At 34.7% G+C, this 23,167-nt stretch overlaps 1 protein-coding gene and 1 long non-coding RNA gene across 3 annotated transcripts; both read right to left on the bottom strand.

The window, feature by feature from the left end:
- Positions 1-927: 927 nt before the first annotated feature.
- Positions 928-10,584, bottom strand: LOC108952217 (uncharacterized). Its single transcript, XM_065094799.1, has 12 exons — positions 10,332-10,584; positions 10,052-10,254; positions 9,824-9,941; positions 4,544-4,672; positions 4,351-4,419; positions 4,171-4,230; positions 3,920-4,043; positions 3,755-3,831; positions 2,848-2,911; positions 2,611-2,690; positions 1,712-1,763; positions 928-1,531 (listed from the first exon to the last, which is right to left on the bottom strand). Exons 1-12 carry the CDS (start codon positions 10,545-10,547, stop codon positions 1,485-1,487), a joined length of 1,239 nt encoding a protein of 412 aa, XP_064950871.1. The 5' UTR covers positions 10,548-10,584; the 3' UTR covers positions 928-1,484.
- A 6,833-nt stretch (positions 10,585-17,417) lies between these two features.
- Positions 17,418-22,939, bottom strand: LOC135604877 (uncharacterized). Of its 2 annotated transcripts, XR_010484255.1 has the most exons (4): positions 22,367-22,939; positions 21,807-21,892; positions 18,996-19,080; positions 17,418-18,548 (listed from the first exon to the last, which is right to left on the bottom strand). It is a non-coding gene; the product is annotated as an uncharacterized LOC135604877 (long non-coding RNA). The 2 variants fall into 2 exon arrangements; XR_010484254.1 differs by having other exon boundaries at positions 21,807-22,939.
- Between the last annotated feature and the right edge of the window lie 228 nt (positions 22,940-23,167).

Below are 23,167 nucleotides of genomic sequence, written 5' to 3'. Positions count from 1 at the left end.
CATGACTTCTTGATGTCCGATGGCACCTTCACCTTCACTGCCTCGACCACGATCCCAGGGGCCTCGCTGGGACAATGCCCGCTGCAAGCCTCGTTGATGTATGGCACCAGCACTGATTCAACCACGATCGCAACGGCTTCGTCGTCGTCATCATCGATCGACATTGTTTGGTGTGAGCAGACGGACAACATAGATAATAATGTCCGATGACACCCCAATTGATTCGACTATGACCTCGTGGTTGAAGTTATAGCTTGCTTCTAAGAAAGCTTATACGGAAAATGATGTTTGTTCATGTATATCATAACAATGGAAGGGAAACAAAATTTTTGTTCTTGAAAATATTGACAATGACAAAGTTCAATTTTCATCCCAAGTTTTGTTGTTTCCTTCATATGAAGGGATCTATAAGAAATGGTACGAATGTTACATCATGTTCAAAGAGAAAGATTGAGATCATATGATATCAACAACTTCTCTCATCGTCAGACTTTGGACGATTGGTATCAGAGGCAAGGCAGAAAATTTGACCAATCATCTTTCGGAAACATGTTCTAACTTTTTGTTTCTGAATGAAGTCCACAGCAACAATAACAAACAACAAAGTCAACAATCCCAACAAAGCTGCAAGTCAATCCATCACTGAATACCAACCACAGGTGTGCACTTATACTATAGAAAGCCTTTAATCAGAACCATCACTTAAATTATCACTGAATCGATAAAGAATTACATGGTTAGAAGCATTTGGCAATGGCCAAAACAATTCTGAATTGTCAACTGATATGCAAAATATTAAACACACATCATGGAAGGAAATGCAATCTCTCCATAAGTCTTGTTGATATGATATGGTCGGCTTTCAATAGCGAGAAGAACGCCTGCATCATGTTAAATTCATTAGATGAATAAGAAATCAGAGTATCAACAACTAATAAGCCACCGTTAAGAAATACAAGACAATTGAGATAGAAGAACATACCATTCATCTTAGCACATGAAAAAATGATCAAATTGCATCTATTAACTAATATTCAGAATTTTGAATGAATTTAGACAATCAATCTGAGTCTACTATTCTAGCTTTGGAAGTTACAAACGAATTCAAAAAACTAATATCAAGTCTACAAAACAGTAAAAATTGTCGAAATAAGGGGTAACCATGTTGGGTACCAAAACAAATGATAAGAACAAATGACGCTCCTGAGAAGATTGGAACAAACTAAGATATGGGCCTAAAGACTCCCAATCTTCCTTCATGTTAATCTAGGACTAGTACAAGCACATAAATCAGAAGAACTTTGGCTTGTTACCTGCCGCAAGCTTATCAAGAAGAAATGTAATCCTAATTCCTTTTGCAAAGGTTGTAGCATTCAAATTAAATCTCTAGAGGCAGAACAGGAGGTTGGATTAACTCCTCTTCCTCCTTTGGGGCATGAATTGTAACATGATCTGGCAAAGGAGTCATGGGGCCCTGCTTTACTTTAAGATCCTAATCCAATATGATCTTTACTTTGATATCGAGGACACCCTGAGATTTTTAAAAACAAAAGGTCAGTTAAAATGGATTATTAAGCACTTGAATATATATTTCTCCAAGTATATCAATGTTTTTATTACTGTTTAGAAAGTAAATAAATTCATCCATCTAAATTTCAGCACAAACAAGGTTAGTGCAATAGAAAATTTGAAACATTTAGGTACAGCCTACCTGACAAGCATTTCAAGTTGAAGTTGTCAATAGGCAAGTATTTATATGAGCACTGCAAGGAAACCAAGCTCTATTAAAGCAATCATGCCGCACCAATAGTATATGCAAAAAAAAAGTGAATATTGATTAATACATATGCCATTGTGAAGTCTCACGAATTTATAATACCATGATTGCAGAACCCAGACTTATCCTCTTATGTGCAGCTATGCATAGTAACTGCCCGTTCACATGACAGGTTTTCATCTAACTTCCACGCATTGACATAGTGCTATGTTAGACAGTGGATGGATTTACTAATGCTTCTTGCAGCAAAATCCAAAACAAAAATAAATTTCACAACATACAGCATATTCTTGTCCCTGACAAGTGCATCACTCCTCAGACATAATAAGTTGTAGAACTAATGATGCCATGCTTTATTCAGGAATTTTAAAAAAATTAAATTTTAAAATATGTCCATAAGAATTAAAAAAACTATAGACTTTAACTTTCTACAAATCAGCATTTCTGATATGCATCAAGCAAGTACTAAGACAATCTTAGTGATCAAAGATATGATTCTCACTTCTGCATGATTATTTATGTACAGATAGGACCATGGGGGATTTACATTAACATTTACAAAGCAACAAACGTTTCAGGTGGCAACTTAGTATTTAATTTATCTAATTGTAAAACCTGTTCACCATTTTGTTGTATACAGTAACCAAAGCACATTAAAACAGACAGATATGCCTCTTTGTATCGCATGTAAATGCTTTATTTATAACGCGTGCTATAGCTTCTTTATATCAGAAACTAGTTGTTTTTTGACAACATTATTTCAAAACATCTGATCATGATTAGGGCTTAATTCTGAAGAAAAACAAGCATGGTTGACACATGAGTTCCCTTACCCGGTAGCCACCATCAAACATTGCACGAAATGCAACCGAAGAAGCAAGCAGAGCAATTATGTGTGCATAAAAGCACTTGCCTGGAAAAGAACAGATAATGAACATTTAGATATTTAGCACATAACTAATAGCTTCCTTTTAAATGAGGAATGTAGCATACATAATTTACTACAATTTTAAATGTGCTATGCAATTGTTTAAAGGAAAAAACTACATATGGTAAGAATAGTCAACAACCTTCAACTAGAAAGGTAACATCAGATAGCGTGGAGCTATTCACATACTGCTCGCCCAGGTACACCTACATGAACAACTTGATTAGTACTATTTCAGGTATATAACTCTGTTCTAGCATAGTAGACAGACTCGTCGGGCCTTTGCATTTGTCATGTATTTCTCTACGATAGCATGTACAAGTTTTCTTACGTAGCAAAACATATTTGTTCACATTGGATGCATATGAAGTCCCAACATCAAACATTCAGGATATTGATTATTCAGATATCAATTACGACATGTGATTCTTTTTTTTTTCGTCTTGAACAGTAATATACTAGTGTATCCATGTTCGTTTCAACTAAAATAGGATTGCTGATTTCAAACACAAGCGATCCACTTAAGAGGTCAAACCTGCAAAATTAATGCATCTTCTTCACTAATAAGAATACCCAGTAGTTCATTCCTTGTCGTAAAGCACATACTTTTGCCTCAATTTCTCCAATAATTTGTAACAATTAGATCCCAAATTCGCATCTCCTTTCTAGCATATGCTTGTTGCAGGATAAGTGATATTGTAGATAAGCAAACAATTTTCATTCTCCAATCAGAAAAAAGGTTTATACTGATCAAGTAATATTTATGTTTGATCAGTCTCAAGAGTCAAGACAGACAATTCAAAAAAAACATTGAGTTAAAAGACTAGCCAAAGCAATTACATAAGCACTTTCAAATTCCATGTAACTAGCTCCAAGAATTGAAAATCTGACCCTTTTATATGTTTTTGTATTTCTGTGAATATGGGACATGTTTTACTGCTAAAACTGCTTAGAAACAAAATTAAGGAATGCCTATTTTAGCAAACCTAAGATGAGGGGGATGGAGAAGTTGCATCAACAGAATAGAGAGTCAGGGATTTTTTAGCCACCTTGTAAAGAGCAACTGATGCATCTTGCTGTTGTTTTAGATTAGTCGATCCCAGTAGTTCGAGAAGAAGATCAAGTCCTACATTGAGAATATGTTACTTAATTTCCTTAGTTATAAAAAGGAGGAAAAGCAGAAGGATGTCATGGTTGCTGGACAGATACAGTACCATCATCATCAATGAAAATAGTTCTTTGATCCTCAGGTGAACATAAATGAGCAAGAGCCAAAGCTATACGTCTTTGGACAGCCTTCTCTCCAACTCGCATCAGATATAATAAATGCTTTAGTACCTGCAAGGGCAAAAGGCAAGAAACACCATGTCTACATCCATTAAACAGATCCACCAATTAAAAGTAAATCCTTATCGTTCTGAATATATACTGCAATAAGCCAAGAAATACAGCAAACAGAACGTACTGGCCCATTAATCTTCTCCTCTAATCTCTTCATTGTCTTTGCTACACGGTCCTTAGTTGCCTGTAATTGAAGTAATATTTTTCAATAAAACTTGGTTCAAAATATAAAACAAATCAAAACAAGATCAATATACACATATTAGGAAGCATGGATCTGGCAACATCAAAGTACTCAACATACCTGGATAATGAATTCACCATCTTGTAGCTTTTGAACACCTCCTACCTTGATAAAATCAGAGACATTATCCTAACAACAAAGACAAGAATACGAAGCCTGTGTCCAACCAATAGATCTCAATTTCACATTACAGCATTATGCAAAGAAATAGAATATGAAATCACAACAAAGGAATATTTTGATGTAGATTCACCTCATTCTCTGCAATACCATAAAGAGCAAATGCAGCAATATGTTGCAAACATCCATTTTTCGAGTCAAGAAGTTTAAGAAGAGGCACCAAACTGCCATTGTAGACAATACCGGCTTGGTCATGTGAGTCCTAGAGGGAAAATAAAAGGTCTTTGAGATAGAGCAAAAACGAGTCATTGTTCATCAGGAAAATGAAGCAAATCCAACCATATATAAGGAGAAAGAAACTAATATGCTGTATTTTGGCAGATGGATATTGATATTAACAAGAATATATTTTTTTTAAACTGAATTTTCCCCTTCTTTGGAAGTATATAATGAAAGGGTCCAAGCATACATGATAATCAAGCTAAGGGGAAAATGAGAAAAGAGCATACCGTGTTGTTCCTCATCTGGTGTCAGAATAGCCTAGTAAAAGACAGTTGAAATTTTAGATATCAGGGCACAAGTATGCTACAATTCAAGCAAGGAAGTGAGCTATAAGAGTCCAGTCCAAAAAAGCAAAAGCCCAGGACATGTATACATATCATTGGAATAAAAAACACAGATGGGAAAGAACTAAAATGAGAACTGCTTTGCTTGTTAAGAATAATGTTCCAACAATCACCAAACTGAAATTTTAAATTAATAAAATAGAGTAGTAACTACTAGAAGCAGCTGTTGTACAAAGCATATATGCTAGTGTACATACAGCATGCACAACTAGCATAGTATTGGGAAGTGTCCCAGCAAATACAACAATAATGAAAAAACCGTGAGTGTGTACCAACAAATAAATTCTCAAAATAGATAATATAAACTAGGTAAGCTTTTTTTTTCAAACATCACCCAAGCGCATCAGACCCTAGACTGTCAAAGAGAACAAAATGATAACACGTATAGAACTGATAGAAGTTACTATGGCAAGGGTTTGAACCCTCGGCCTATGGGAAAATGACTCACTACACACTACCAGGCTAGCTGGTTAGGTATTAAACTAGGTAAGTTTGAACATATTTTATGTATGAAAACATTTTTACACTTTTCCGACAGGTGTGATTCAGCAAATAACCACATGCTTTGTCAGCTAAGACCTTGCAAGATCAGCTTCAGGATTGGGATTGACTTTTGGGTAATATAATGGGGATTGGTATGATTAAATTCAGAACATTCAAGTTATGTACCACCATCATTTCCTGATCCAGTTAAAAACACGGATAACTACATAACCATGCTAGAATGAGAAAAAAAGTTGCGTAATCTAAGTGAATTTTCAGAAAATTGCCTAACCAACCGAAAATACTTGATGATGGATAAGATCTAGACAATGCAAATAAGAGTCTTTATCAAGCACACAGATCTTTGTTTCACCATCTTCATAAACTTCTTACAACATATCTTGCCACTTTAAACTTTGAAGCCAAATTTGGCTTTTACACCTTTATAAGCAAGTTGATAGTTCAGTCTAATGAGCTTCAGTAACTTCTGTTATTAGGAGGAAAGAACCATTTATACTTGAAGTTATGTATGTTTCCACAATTGTTGATTGTTATTGTTCTCAATGATTTTACAAGCACTAAGCGCCAAAATGAACCAAGGTCCCAAATCACTTAAGGTGCTAGGCGCTCGCCTAAACGCGCACTCAAGCAATGCGAGACACTCCAAAATATTAAAATATAAAAAATATATTTTATATATAGCAATGACTTCAACGGTGGAGGGAGATAGCACGAAGGCAACAATGATGGAGGGAGCTGCAATCAAAGGCAACAACATCGAATGTAGGGTTTCGAAGCAGGATCAAGTTGTACGAGAGAGAGGGGGGGGGGGGGGGGGGGGACCATTCAGTGTTAGAGCTCTTCTCTTTAGTTGGTTCGATTGAACCAATTTGCCAATTCAATCGAACCAAGCACGAACACAAGCCACCTTCACTCGGGTGCTCACCCGAGGCGCCCGACGCTTTGGCTCAAGCGAGCACCCAATCGATGCTTCAATGAATCACATTGCCCAGAAGTTGTGCAAGGCACTCAAGCCTCGCCTCGCCCGAGCACCCAGGCACCTATCAAAAACACTAATTGTTCTTAATTTTTTCTCTTTTTTGGGCTTCAGTAGATATTTGATTGGAGTTGAAATATTTTCAAAAAAGATTATGATTATGCAATGCTATTGTGAGTTCGCAAGGATTTGACTAATTGAATAGTTTTACATATTGGTTGGTTTTATTTCGACAACTTGATGCACACATATTAGAAACGTACATCCAAAGCTTTTTCTTAATTGTTGTTCTAGTTTGCGATTACTACGAGAGCTAGAGACATTATTACTGAAATTAGTCCAAACATATTGCACATGCAACACTGGTAACTTGCCATTTTTCCCAATTAGGAAATTCTAGGCATATGATTTTGTTTATTCTTTTTTGTCCATGTTTTCGTGTCAGTTTAACCCAAATATTAGTTAAGAATTGCAAATCCATATTGCAGGTTTTCATCTTTCATGGAGGTAAATTATAAATTGTGAATAGCAACTTTAGGGGCCATGCCCTCATAAGATCTTATTAGTGTATTCCAAACTGCAGCTCACGTGTCCTTTTATGAATGTAAAAGAAGTTGATGTTTCTTATAAATAATAATCTACTCAGAGAAATGCAAATTATTCACAGTTGAACCACATTTGCATGCAGATGATAGTCATATAGAAGAGCTTAGTGTGACAAGGTTGCAACATGGTCATTCATGTTTCCAAGTTCATTCTTTTCTTTTCTTTTATATGATTATTTACATGTTTCAATATGAGACTGAATAAGATCATTTTGAACCATGTATTTAAATTCTTCATAGAAGAGCTTAGTGTGACTAAAATTTGTAATGTTTTGCTTTCAAACTCATCGCTTGGTCATGTGAAAAGAAAACTGTGTTTTCATACAAGTCTACCATTCCTTGGTACAAAAGGGATTTGACAAAATTGCTTTATGGTTCAAAGCAAGGTAATCAAACTCACTTCCCTACCTAGGATCAAACAGGGGTTGCAAACTTGGAATCATAGGATAGGATCATAAGATCCTACAAATTATAAAAAATAAAAATAAATAATTTTAAGATACATACATATATTTAAAGAAATTTATAAATGAGTGTATTCCATACAGGAACATCTTAACATTGTTTAGCAAAGATTAGTTACATAAGTATGGTTACATATAAACGATTGGTTACATATATCACCATAACTAACAATGATAAATGGGTATGTAAATTGCCCTTGTTGCATATCCAAACAATTTCTAAATTCTTAATTTCTTATAAGTATGACTTTCCTATTATGTAAAGGAATATTGTGTTTGACATATAAGATATAATTTTGCAACCTCTATGTTACACGAACATTATTATTGCTTTGTAGAACTTCAATCCAAGAATTATGAATTGTACTTTTCAATTATATTAAAGATAATACCTCACGGTTTCAGTGTCATTATGATCAAACTATAACATATATCATTAGATAGGGGATGGATGGGAAGAGAATGTATAAGATGAGAAGAGAGCAAAAAGGATGGTAGATGGGAGAAGGTAGGAGGGGAGACATGAAGAGAGGTAGAAGGGAGGAGAGGAGAAGAGATGAGAGAAGATGTGAAGAGAAGGAAAGGAGATGGAAAGAGAAGAGGGGGGAGAAGATGCGAAGAGAAAGAATGGAGATGAAAGAGAAGAGGGGGGAGAGGAGAAGAGAAGGGGGAAGATGAGAGGAGAAGAAAGAAGCAGAGAACGAAAGAGAGGGTAGGAGAGGAAAAGAGAATCCATGCATATGGTGATTAGCAACAGTCGACGACGTTGACAGCAGTTCATTGTGAGTGGCAGCAATGGCTAAGGCTCGTCTCCTCATTGCTCCTACGGGCTGCAGGAGAGAAGCACTGATCCATGAAAATGAATAGCCAACCAGAAGATTCGCAACACTCTCATTGAGAGGGATCAGGGCTCACGCTCGTCTCCTCGCTCCTTTGTTGGCACCGCATATCAATTCACCTTTGAAGGTGAGCGTTTATATATCCTGGGTTGACTAGACAAACTCGACTTGACTCGTCCGAGTCAACTGATCTTACGTAGTCGACTCACAAGTCGAGTCGATTCCACCCATTTACGTTGATCCGATCTAAATCGTCAGGCCTGATCTGGGCTGTAAGATTGCATGATCCTACAACCCAAATTAAGAGTTTGACAACCTTGATTCTGAGGCAACTTTAACATTTTCTTCTTCAACCAAAAGACAATGTTTAGATTCTCATGATTTTAAGCTAGCACTAAAGACAATACTGTTAGCCAAAGAACTTTTTTATAGATTTCAAATCACCAACTTGAAAAGAATGGTGTGCAGCTTTGTAAAACTATCTGCTACATTCTATAAACAGTCCAAGGAATCAAAATTTTCTTTATTACCTAACATATAATGAAACAACCTGGATATTGTTTAACGATTAAACCAGATGAACAAGAAGGCAATATACAATTCTAGTGATACCTTAATAAACCAATCACTGGCTGTAAAGCTCCCGCACAAAGAACTTCTTTCTTTATGTTAGGGGATGAATGAACCAGATTCCCAATAACACCAACTTAAATACCAAGAACATATAATCTAAATATGATCTTGGAAAGAATCAATCACAACAAGCATAGTAAATGCAAATATCTTTAAGATTTAGAAAATGTATATTTATTATGACATATAAAAAAAGAAGGTAATAAATTGTATTTTTAATGAAAATCTAGCATGTATGATTAACCATATATTTTTAAAGCTGCATAAGGGTTACCACAGCCAATAACAGTTCCATTGGGTATTGCATAACCAGAAAATATACTCATGTTGCATGAGATAGTTCCAAGATTTCTTGTTAGCTGGTCACCATAAAAATGAGGTACATCCAGTTAACTAATAGCACTACCAGCCAAAATAAATAAGTGTTGCAACACGTCCCATATTAGTGTCATTTAACTAATAAACATGTAAGAAAGTAAGAAGATAAATGATAATACTCATAAGTTAGATCAACATTCCAACATTGCGTGAGACAGTGATTATTTACACATTCATGTTCATGTAATCATGAATGCGTTCATGTGGGATGTAATGGTTATTCGTTCATTTTAAATCAGTTTCTATCTGGGCAAATTCTAGAATTTACATTGCCACCAGAGAATGCAATTAGATGCAAAAAGTCAAAAAAAAAAAGAAACTAGCTACGTTTGCTTCATCTACAAAAAATATAGAGAAAAAATATGACTAGACTTCTAAACGAACTCACATAAATCATTTCTTCATTTTCATCATTGTCGTCCTCCGCTTCATCCAGACCACCCTCGGATGTAAGCACATTCTTATTGATCTCCATCTCTTCCTCCGCAGCAAGGGATGCGGCCAATCTTGATGCGACAGAACAATGTATTAGACATTAGTAACATAGCAAAAGGATTGTTTTGGGTCGTGACGGAGAAAGAAGAAGAGCGAAAACTACGGACATGACATTACTCACAGCTCATCTAGGTTTTCCTGGGAAGAAACCCCTGATTCCATATCACCACGAGGTAGAACGCTGCTTCCTTCAGCCCCAATTTCGTCATTCGAATCCAACACCTTTTTCCCCTTTGTGTCCTCGTCCGTAATCTGCTTCTCCTTCGATCCTTCCTTCTGCTTCTTGATCTCGGCTGCCAATTCTTCAAGCCTCTTCGCCTTGAGCTATATAGGTCAATGCATACAATCAGACAACTGAAAAGAGGACGGAGGGAGAGAGAGAGAGAGAGAGAGAGACAAACGCGGTTGAGGAGGAGCTTCTCGGCGGTCTTGCGGATCTTGGCACGGGGGCGATCGCGGTGGCGGCGACGGCCGGCGACCGTGCGGCGCTTGAGGGCGGGGGTGGCGCCGTCGAAGACGAAGACGGGTTTGGTGCGAAGGAAGAGGAGCTTGCAGATGCGGCGGAAGAAGCCGAGGAGGTGGGCGTTGCGCACCATCTCCCCCTTGTCGGCCCGCATCGCCTTCAGGATTTTCGATGGATTCAAATGCGTTACAGATCGAAATAAACGGACGTGATTCAATGATCGGGACTCGCGGTCGATCACGATGTCGTCTAATTAATTTGGGGGCTTCGGAATCCAAAATAAGAAACAGCTTACATTAACCAATTGGATTCGATTCAAGAATCACTATGTCCATCCGCGCGCCCATTATATATATATATATATATATATATATCCTCTCTCACTCTCACTGACTTTTACTTCCTACCTTAAGATTTTCCTATTATAAATAAATTTACAAACTAATTATATTTTACTAGAAAGAAAACGTCTCACTCCGATGGTTACACTTTCAGTCAATGAGACTTTTTTTTCCGGTTCAGATTTGTCAAAAAAATAAACATCCATGATAACATGAGAAGTTCTTTATAAAAAAAGAAAAGATGTAATCCAATGTGCTTAATGATATGATACGACTAAAGAGAACATGCCTCACGGTAGAACTGATGTATGCCTCGATAAGCTTTCCATTGATTTGGCATGTTCTCCTCATATAGATCAACCTATTTTGTACTTTTAAGATTTTAAAAATCAACATAGTTCGGATTTCAAGAATCGATCGAACTAATACACCAATATATTAGATAGTACACTGACGTATGCCATCTAATATCATAAAAAATATAAAGAAAATTAAATATATACTGATTGGTACTAACTGATATAGTTCGATACCAACCCATGGTTGGACTAGTACATACTAATTAGTATATGTTGGTTCAATCAATATTTAAAACCTTAAGATGAATAGCCTACTAGAACAATAACTTTTAATACAAAACTGAATGAAGTGATAAAGAAACTCACCTCACAACCTTTAGCACCACTTTCCATGACAAAGCACATGACACCTTGACAAGCCCTAATTAATAAAAAAATATCTAATATAAGAAATCATCAAAGAAAACAATGGATGCTTTCACAATCCTCACTATGAAAATCATGATAGGTATAAGCTATATAGGAACCACATTAGTACAATGTGATGGAATCCATTTATGTTATAAGAAATGAATAATTATTGGCAACAAGTCACCTAATAAATATATCAAATACCTAGAGAACACACTATTAAATAGTCATAAGATTAGAGTCTTAAGTCATGATGTCAGTGGGAGCAGCATGCAGAACTCTATTAATAATTCAAATACATATGTTTAACCTTACTGCAGATGTGAATAAGATAAGCTAATGAAGACTTTAATACTATAGGTGGGTATGAAGTCATGCAATCCACTATATTTTCCAAGAAAATACCATCATATTAAATGATAAGAGTATAGCCAAGCACCTTTAACACACAGTACAACACAATTAAAAGAGAGGCGTACAATTGTATGTGAGATGGTATCAAAGAACAAACTGAAACTATAGTCAGTCGTTTATGGATCCATCCCAGTGGTTGCCTGACCACTGTCGACTGAATGGCTTTCATTTTGTGCATTGTTGCTAAAGACCCCACAATTAGAATAGCAAAGGCCAAAAGAATACAACAAATGCATAATAAGAATGAAAGCTTACTTAATGTAAGGAATCACTTTACAACCAATTGCAGATAGATCATCTAGTCTCATAAACCCATATTTAAACAAAGGTTATGCAAGAAAGAACTAGAATGTCCTCGTAGTTGTCAAACTGATTCCACTGAAAATTTGCATGAATGCGGCACACTCACTTGTAAGTTCTTTCAAGCATCTCAGACAAATAATTCCAATAAAAAACCTTAACTTTTTCAAGCAAGATAGATAAAATCTAAATTACACTGCCATAGACAAAATGTCTAACGATGAGCTCACCTCTCATAAGCTTGTACCACACTATTTTTCAAAAAGTTAAATCTTTACTAGACCATAGAAATCGGCTCTAGTATCCTTCTCACCTTCTCAACATATAAAATTATGATACGAAGTCCAAATCGGGTATACCACCGAGGCTTAACATGGATTGGAGATCGGTACCAAGTACGTTCAGGATCCTGGTGGCTCTAATAATAATCATCGATGCTGACCTCAACACTGGAGTATCTGTCCACAGCTCAGTGGTTCTTGTGAGGACCTCACTAAGCTTCGCAAAAAACACAACATCTACAATAAACTAGAACATGAGAAAATAAAAGCCACAAAGCATTACAATAAGAAACAATCTAGGGAGATACTTAAGGTTAGGTTCATGAAACTTTGTGGGAGTGAAGATTGGTGTTCACTTCGATGGCCATCACAAAGCATTGAATGATGGCATTAAAAAAAGACACATCGAACTTTGACATATGAAATAAAAGATATTATTTAAAAGTAAAAATATTATCATATAAATGGATCTTAGTTCATTATTTTATAATGTTTAAATCAATTTTTAACTAGTTATTTTGAAAATGTATAATTTTAATTATATATTAATAATGCTAATATTTTTGTAATGTATAAAATTAAAATAATGAATGATTTAAGGGTTTCCACTAAATAAAAACCAAATAAAAAAGAATTAAATGTGTGTCAATAAACCATTTAATGATACTTTTATCATTTATGAAAAATTAACTGAATAGAAAAAAAATTAGATGCTCAATGCAAAAATATATAACAATGAGGATTATTCTAAGGAAATCTTACAATAAAATAAACATCTTTAGAGACAAAGGGGCTCGCAAATTTGATTAATTTGACTTCATAAAAAAACTTTAAAAAAACTAAAATTTTTTTATTTGAATATGATAAGGCATTTGATTTTAACCTTTAAAAAATATTTTTTCTCATCTTTTTTAATAATATATATACGCCCTTAATAATTTCATTCTATATCATGATAAAAATTTATCCAAAAATTAATCCAACTTAAATAAAACCAACTAAATCCATGATAATTAATAATTAAGTCAATTTCGATTCACATTTGTGTTGAAAAATATGTTAACCATCAATCTCCTTTCTTCCCTGTCTTCAAAGAATTCAAAGACATAGTAGTAACAAATAGGAAGAACAAAGAGTCATCTCCTTCATCATGTGGCACTAGAGATGTAAAAATAAAACAAAACAGAAAGAAAAGAAAGATATTTTGAGTTTTTCGCTCTCCTTAAGCATTTGAACTTAGCCAAGCCAAATTATTGTTATTGCAGAGTTTAAGCTCATCAGCATCCGGGGTGATCAAGAACTACATAGAGCAAGATGTGGCAAAGTAGCATAAGCAGCAGTTGCTACTGTCTCGAGTCGGTGTTTAACCTTGGTGATGTAGTCACTCGTAGCCTCCTCCTTTGACTTCCTTCCCTGTCAATTTTACTAGTATTAAATAAGAAATTAAATTTGTACAACAAGATATATATATATATATATATATATATATATATATATATATATATATATATAAGATTTGTCAAGTGGATTTTGTAAACCTGCAATAGCCTTCCAAGCATCCCAGTTGTCTCTGTCCCTCATATTGATTATACTAGATCTGCAAAGAGATAAAAGAAAAAAGTATCATAATTTTGTTTGGCAAAGACCGTAAATCACAAATAAGACGATATTAAGGAGCACATACAAGTATTCACTGGTCCAACAGTTGCTTACTAGTAAATCCCATACAGGATCAATTTGCTCTCGTCAGTAGTATTTTCAGATAAAGTTTTAGCTTTTGCAGCATATTAGATATCATCATCTAGTTAAGTTTTCACACATAAAGAAATATATTAACTTAGAATATACTATGAGGCACAATAACCAATACCATCAAGACATTCTTACAAGCAAACTCTTATAAACATAAATCAGAATCTAGAAAGTAGATAAAGATACAATCTTAATAGTTATAGACTACTTATAACAAAGGTTATATGCTAAGTAAAACTGAAAAAAATAGTCTCAATGATATAAATAAGAAGAAATGATAATTAATAACAATAACATAAAAAATAACCCCGAAGAAATGGGGAGCAGAAGACCAAGACTTCTTTTATTTTTTTTCTTTTCCTCTTCTGTGACATATTTTTTCTTTCCCTCCGAACATAAGTGTGCAATAGAGAATTATTTAAGAAAAGTTGTTTCTCTAGTTTCAACGCTACCATTATCGACTCCTAATAAGGATTGGTTAGGGTCTAACGTTTTAGTGTCTCTCACCATCGACTATAGCACTACCATAGCAAGTGCCCTATTCTCATCGTCAACTTCTAGTGTTGCCACTACCATCATGAATTTTCATTGTGACTATCGACTATCACTATTGCATCATCAAGTTTCAGTAAATATATGACATCCTATTTATCTAAGAAATACATGTTTTCAAACTTCTACCTCATTTTGATAAAAAAAAGTATTTTTAATTTAATATAAGGTAAATTATGATAAGTTAGGAAAATACTTATTATCAGGGAAATTTGTCACCAAGCTTATGAGGAGTGTTTGTGCACAAATATGCAAAGCAATCATTTTATGTCCCTCTCATCTTAGTTTAATCCAAGGTCTGTCGTACCAAAGTGTACCGTCCGTACTGGGCGGTACGTACCGGTCCAACAGGTTATCGGCACGCGACCGCCCGGTACCGCTACAGTACTACAGTATGAAAAAAAAAAAATTATTCGGTACACCCTGATGTATCGCCTGGTACACCGGTACCGTATCGTATCGAGCCCGGATCGAAACGTCGGTACGGTACGGTACAACGAACCTTGGTTTAATCAAATGTTGAACTAGCCGTTCTTGGTTGGTTTATTTTTCATGTTAAATATTTTGTTCAGAATAACCAACTCTAAGGTAAAGTAATAGTGCATAATAGTCAACACTCGGTAAACGGTACATTATATTTTGAGTTGCAAATCATATGAAATCTTCTTGAAATATTTGCATTGCAACCATATCATATGGACATGTACCAAACTTTTCTAGTTTAGAGATTTTAATATTCTGTCATTTTTTAATATTTTTTATTTCAAGCAAAATAGTATGGATCCATGCAATGTTGTTTCACATTTGAGCATCTAAATAGGTAAACAAGCCATGATTAAATTTTGGTCTATAAAAGTTAACTCTTGGTATTTGTTACCTTGTGTTGGAGTGAAATAAAAAACAAAGTATCGTATATTAAAATCTTCATGAAAAGTTTGCATTGTGCTCTTATAGACATGTATCATTTTTTTTCTAATTCAGAGTTTTTATTATTTATTTTTCTAATTTATTCAGCATCTTAACAATCTATTTTTTTTTTCTATTTTCTTCATTTTTTTATTTCAAGCAAAATAGCATGGACCCATGTAATGTTCTTTAATATTTGAGCATCTAAAGAGATAAACAATTCACAATAAAAACTTAGTTTAGAAAAATCAACTCTTGGTATACCAGACCTTGTTTTTGGGGTGAAATCAAAAACATAATATCGCATAGGAGGAGGAGTCCAAATTATTTGAAATCCTCATGTACCCATATGAACATGTATCATTTTTTTTAATTTAAAATTTTTACTATATATTTTTTTATTTATTTAGATCTTAAGAGTTTATCATTTATCCATTTTCTCTCTTTTTTTTTTAGCAAAATAGTATGGATCCATGTAATATTTTTTTAATATTTGAGCTTTTAAATAGGTTAATAACTCATAATAAAAAATTGGTCTAGAAAAGTAAACTCCTATTTATATGATACCTTGTTTTTGGGGTGAAATCAAAAATAGGGTATTGCATACAATAAGTCCAAATCATTTGAAATCTTTAAGAATGATTTGCATTGTACCTATGTGGAAATGTATTAGACTTTTTCTAATTTCAAAATTTTTTGCTTTATATTTTTTATTTATTTAGCATCTTAATAGTCTACCTTTTTTTATTTTCTTTCTAATTGTCTATTTCAAGCAAAATAATATGGACCAATATAATGTTCTTGATATTTGAGCATCTAAATATATGGATAACCTACGGTAAAAATTTGGTCCAGAAAAATAAACTTCTAGTATATGATACCCTGTTTTTTGAGGTGAAACTAAAAACAGGATATTGCTTATGGAAAGGAGTTCAAATCATTTGAAATGTTCAAGAAGTATTTGCATCGTACCCATATAATACTTTGATAATTTAGATATTTTATTCTTTATTTTTTTATTTTTTTGTTTATTACACGAACATATATCCTGCTAACTCAATCCCCTTTCGCTATATATATATATATATATATATATATATATATATATATATATATATATATATATATATATATGTTAGTATAATAATTTCATTTAAATTTCTGTATACGAAAGTAATTTGGAAATCGAGAGACTAACTGATGAACCAGTTTTGCGAATGTATTAAGCTTCTCGATTAAGTAGTCAACCAAAGAGCGAGAGAAAGTTGTCTGAAAACAAAAGTGAAAAAAAAATAAAGTCAAGCTAAATATTTATCTCACATGACTAACACATTGTTACGTCCCTTTATTTTAGCTTTTGAATAATATTTATTGAGTCGGTTTAGTTCAGTTACATACGGATAAAAGTTTATTTAATATTTAATTATTATTAAGAGAGATTTATTTAATATTTAATTATTATTAAGAGACTAAGTTCTGATGGACTCTAGATAGAACTCTATTAATAGTGATATAATATTTTTTTTAATCAATCAATGAAATATTATTCAGTATTATGATAAACCCTAAGAGATCGATCCACTCAACACGATCAAAGAGGCCAATCCCCTCAAAATAATCATCCCCTTTTTTATTTTTTATTTTTATTTTTTTACGATAAAACCTTAGGGTTTTATCACTTTGTATGAAAGTAGCGGTTGTCGTCGTTCTCGTTGTATCTCAAAAAAAAAAAAAAAAAAAAAAAAAAAAAGAGAAAGAGAGAGAAGAGGTTGGCAGCCGTCAGCCGCACCCTTGCTTCTCGGCACTGACCACCACTGCCTCTTCTCCACCGTCGGCGCTGCTTCCCAGTCAACGACCACAGCTGTCGTTGCTCCCCGGCCAACGCCCACTGTCGCCGCTACGCCCCGGCCAGCAACCTTCTCTCCTCGCTTCCCCATCTCGCTCGAGCAAGAAGGCCGCGACCGCTGTTTCGTAGCTAGCGGACCACCCCTCGTAGCCACTCATCGGCGACGCTGCCCTAGCCACAACACCGCTGCCGGCCACTGCCGGTCGTGATCATTCGACATCGCCAACGGCTTCCCCTACGGTGTGGCAGAAATAGAGTATCCTCTGCTGCCGCAGCCGTCGGTCTCCCCTGCCGCTACGAGCGCCGGTTGCATGGTAACACACAATCACAAGGAACACTCGAGCAATCAGACAGGAAAAAAAAAATCAAGGAAAAATGTGATCAGCTATCAATCTTATTGGCAATAAGACAATTGGATTTGCTGCATGATACAAGGACATATTTATGTGTATTGCATACTTACATGCATGCTCAACCTTTTGTTGACAACAGTAGAGAGGAAAACTTGATGTAAGTATGCATATGTGTATTGCATACTTACATGCATGCTCAATTGAACATTGGCATTATAATCATCACCATCATCAGTAGAATCAGAGTCTGCCTTTATTGGACTGCTTCTACCTCTGCCCTGTCCCCTTCCTCTTGCTCCTCTTCCCCTTCCCCTTCCCCTTCCTCTTCTCCCTTTAACTGTCCTATTCAGACTCAGAACGCTAGTATCATCTATATCATCTTTTACCAGTACAAGTGACTCTCCAGCCAGATCCTCTGAATAAATAAATTCTTTCTCAGTCTTCTGCCCTCTCCATTGTCTCGGAACTTTCTTACCCCTTTTAGAGTTACCACCAGTAGAGTTCTCAGGTTTATATTCCTCTCCTGTAGAGAGTCCCGTGCATCGTTTTTTCCTAGAACTGAGCCCTTCTTTGACAAGTTCATTAGTCAAATCAGATGACAAAGTGCCTGTAATTCCTTTCAAAGCCTTCTTAATTCATTGACTACATGCTTTTGTAACCTCTCATTGAATGTATAAAATGCCTCCAGCCGCAGCTGCGTCTGTATCAAGAACAAGAGAATGAAAGTTGGATTAAGAACTTCCGAGTTCAGCCCAACATCTTAAGCAGATAAAATGGAACATATGGCAACAATCGTTAGGGGGCATGCCTTAAATCAGAAACAACTAAATGAGAAAGGTAAATACAAATTAGCTGTCAAATATCTGAGGATGATGTGATGAAACTAAGCAAAATTATCATAATGAAATAGAAAAAAAGCAAACATTGTTTGCAATGACAACATTGCTTATGAGAAATGACAAAAACGTGACAAGTAACTGAAAACAAAAAGGCAAAGAAAGAACTAAGCTTTCAACTATGAAGCTAAGGCAGGCGAGCGGAAAAATTATAAGTTGAATTAAATCGTACACATCAAAACTAGAACAAATAATTTAAAGGTGATTCAACTATAACTATTCCACAAGATGAAGGTAAGTACTGAATAAACCTCGTGTTTGTTCTACTCCTTTAAAACAGGTACAAGTAATTCATCAGCCTTCTGGGTAGTCCATCCAAACTTTTCCCAACACAACCTACAGACATTTACAAAGGTGAGTGGGATAAATATAGAAAATGATTTTTGAGGCAAAAGGAACAAATGCTTTAGTGTAAGTAGGATATAATCTAGTAGCCTTAATACTTATCATACAATGTTGTTAAAATCACATATAACTGTTGAGATTAGCTATTCTCAATGTTTCTAACATATCAACATCAATGATATAGAAAACTTAGAAGTTTTAGAAGAAGAAAGATAGCATAAATTTGGAAAGCAAAGTCAACATGGACTTGATTGAAATTCATCCTCCACCTTTAGCTATGGGATTTTTCAGCATGAATATCTGTTTTCATTTCTCTTTTCTCCTTTCTTCTGCCTTTTCCCTAATACAAATTCTTGTTCATTAGTCTCAAACACCAAAACAGCTACCTTTGTATGGTAACAATCTAAACAATTTGGTGCAGCTATACCTCTCTAACAACTGATTCCCAGATCGCTACTCTCCCGAGTGATTAGAGTTGCATAATTTAAGGAGTGTGAAATCATCTCAATGAATCACAGTTTTAGAAACTCGATCTGTCTAGACTTGTATATCATCTGCTTCTGTAAATGAAGGCAGCCCATGCTTCCGCTTTAAACTAAATCCCTATATTATCATGATAAAACTGAAGGGTAGTGTTTTCGTAGATACTCTCTCCTTTCCAATGTCGATGCATACTTTAAAAACCCAAACCACCTACCAAGTTCAAAATTTTCATGTAGTTGGCCTTATTCGAGCAAGATTCAGGCTGAAGAGATATTAGCCTCTAGGAAGTTTCCTCGTACCACCTTCTCTTCTACCACACCATGTATACTAGGAGCATCTCATCCTCATGGGATACATCTATCTGAAACAACAAAGAAAATTCTCACCTCATCCACCACCTTCCACCAGAAAACTCACTTCCATTCATCACCGTTTGTCACTGACCAAATGAATGGAGACTATTGCCAGTCACCTCCTCAAGCATTTGGAAGCAAAGAAACAACATAATAATCTTCTAATATACTGATGCAAAATTTGACCAGAGATCTGCATGATTGATCATCACAAATCCAAGCTATTCAAGGAAATATAAAGGAAACCCTCAACATGTTCTCAATCTTATTTCTCAAGATTCCTTCACCTGAGGAGGATTTCACTCTTTCTTCTCCATCATTATCATCACTCCTTGCAACCTTTTACAATCACGAAGGACTAAAGTTTTAATAAGCGATTTATCTTGTTAGGATATCACAAAAGGTAATACTTTCATATGTTTTATTCAATGATTTAAATTCTGGGGACACTTGAGGTTCCTGCTGGCCACCATTACAAGTCATTACATGGCATGCCAAACAGCACAGCTGTCGTGCTATCGAAATAGAAAAACAAAATATACATCCTAGCACTAAATCACCAAAATAAGAAACCTGTACTCTCTAAGCCCACATCTCACTTTCCATGATAAAACTTCCTCTTTGACATCCTTTTGAAGATTATGTGTGGTAAATACAGGTAGCAACCATTCTTTATCCCCTGCATGACCACAACCCCTGATAAATTCAGAGCAACAGCTGATTCTACCCTTGCAACCCAGCCAAAGTGCATTCAAGTGTGCAACCCCAGAACCATAAAGAAAAGTGTTGCCTCCTTTTAATGTATGAATTTACCAGTTTGATCCAGTCACTATATTCTTATTTAAAAATAATAAGTTATCATTAATTAGGATTAAATACTTAAAAATGATTTTTTTTTATAAATTCTAATCATCTTTGGCATTTTTTTTAAAGAAAATTGGGATGTACTAATATTCAGACATATGGTACGTGGACACTGACATAGTAGCCTGTTTGATATTGTAACATCGAAAGATATATAGATGTCAAATTATGACTTACGAGTCTCAAAAATGGCCTAAAGGTGAAAATTCTAAATCATTTCATCCTTGCATAAATAAATGATAAATAAGTGGTGCTCAAGTGATCAATGTTTAGGAAGAAATGAGAAATGCTTAAAAACAATTGCATGAAGAGACTTAATCACTTGATTAATACATTCAGCCCCAAAAATCATTAACAATTCTCTGAAGCCCGTTTTAATTTACAAACTTGACCAATTCACTCCCTTAACCTAGAAATACAAAGCAGAAGAAAAAAAACGTCCACATACTAGTCATAGAGCTTTCAAATCTAATAATCACATAAAAAAGGAAATTAGGTTCAATTGTTAAAACAACTATTAAGCATTGAAATATTTTTAGATTATATATAATTATGAGAATATATAGGGACATTTTGGAGTTATAAAGGTTCCTAGTGGGTAGCCAACCTAAACTGCTTAAGAATTGTAAATATCCACAAACTATATTTAAGAGATTTAATTTATTTGATATAGGTAAGTTTTAGTTCATTTACTTAATTAACGAGAATAGCCATCTTCCACAAAGTAAATATTAAAAAAAATTACATCATAGCATATAAATCCACTTATTCATTCACAAAGTAAGAACTTAGGAAAACCCTTCATCATAGTTGGAGTAGAATTAACAAAATTTCTTCAGCTATCAATAGAATTTGGTGACCTTTCCTTTATGGTAAAAATTATGTAGCCTTAATTAATGCTTAAGTATCATAGACATAGAGAACATTCATTGCAATATGTACTAAATATTTAATATATTATTATATTAATATATCAAGTGCATGTGCAAGCCTACTGAAGGAATCATTGCAGCTTACCTAACTCCTTCAGTATAATCACTTCCAAGAAGCAATGCCATACGGATTAGTTTGTCTTGATCTAAGCCAAGCTCGCACTAAATATCCTGAGATAAGAGAAAGAAATATTTGCAAAATCACAAACCTATGGGATGTATTCGAGCATTCTTCTATTTGACCATAACTATAACTCTACAAGAATGTGTTTTATGCACCAAACATCAAATAGAACTGGCTCTACAATCTACCAAAAGAAGCATAACTTGCTAATGACAAAGGCAAACACCATGAATAATTAAGTAGCTAAGAATTCAAGTGTATGTTCCTTGCCAATAGAGGACTAAAATGACTGGGTACTTGTATGAAGATGTGTTGCTGGTGCATGTTGGAACAGACTGGGTACAATACAGTACATGGAACTTTCTGCTCCAGACTATGCCCAACATATTAGCCCTCAAAATTCTGCTGAGTATGTTGTACAGATGAAGTAGAACTAAAGCTTTTGAGATAATTAGAGGTATAAATTTACTTAAAATATGGAAACTACAAGCTATTGATTGATAAGTTAAAGGAACAGACACCTTCACGAAGTATGTCTCCACATATTTCCGATCATCGATTATGTACTTGTAGACACTTCGAGCTCCAAACAAGAAGACATAAGAATCATTAGTTACAACACCATCAACAAGGTTTGTCATTTCTATATAAGCACACTGAGCTTCTGTTCTGTAGGTGCAATAATAAAAGGCAAACCAAACATTTGAAACAGTTCCTACAATTTTTCAGAAAAGTAATGAGGAGCTGCATGTGTGCATTAACATTGCTTGCATCATATCTCAGGATTGAGCAGATAACAATTAAATACATCTTTTGCCAAGTGTATAGTATTGATGTTTACCAAAATTGTAGCTTTTATGCCAATGAAACTACCAAGGTGAGGGAAGAAGCTCCTAATAGAAACGTGAAGAACATGATAATTGAAGGGTCCTTTAATCTCTACTTTTAGTAAATGTTATCAGTTATGCTAGAAAACAAGTATAATATTCTAAGGATGATATTTTAAGCATAAAATTACATAAACTCGCAAAGAACACAGAATGTCAGAAACTATATAGGTTAGATTCTTAAAACTTTTTCTCCTAAAATACCAGAAAGGCCTGAGGAGCACCTGACACTCAGCATCTCGCTCGAGCATTCTTTACTCATTTCCAAGGTTCCCACGTTCTTGTCTAAGGAGAGAGATTTCTTTGTCCAAACTAGCTTCTGATACTTCCAATTTGATTGTTTAAGATCTGTGTACTATATCCAATATGATCAGATATAGTATTATCTTTCTCAGCAATATTCTGCTGTGATTTCATACTAGTGTCTATAATTTC

The sequence above is a fragment of the Musa acuminata genome, chromosome BXJ2-2, assembly GCF_036884655.1.
Source record: "Musa acuminata AAA Group cultivar baxijiao chromosome BXJ2-2, Cavendish_Baxijiao_AAA, whole genome shotgun sequence".
NCBI lineage: Eukaryota > Viridiplantae > Streptophyta > Magnoliopsida > Zingiberales > Musaceae > Musa > Musa acuminata.
This window is presented reverse-complemented; position numbering and strand designations above follow the sequence as displayed.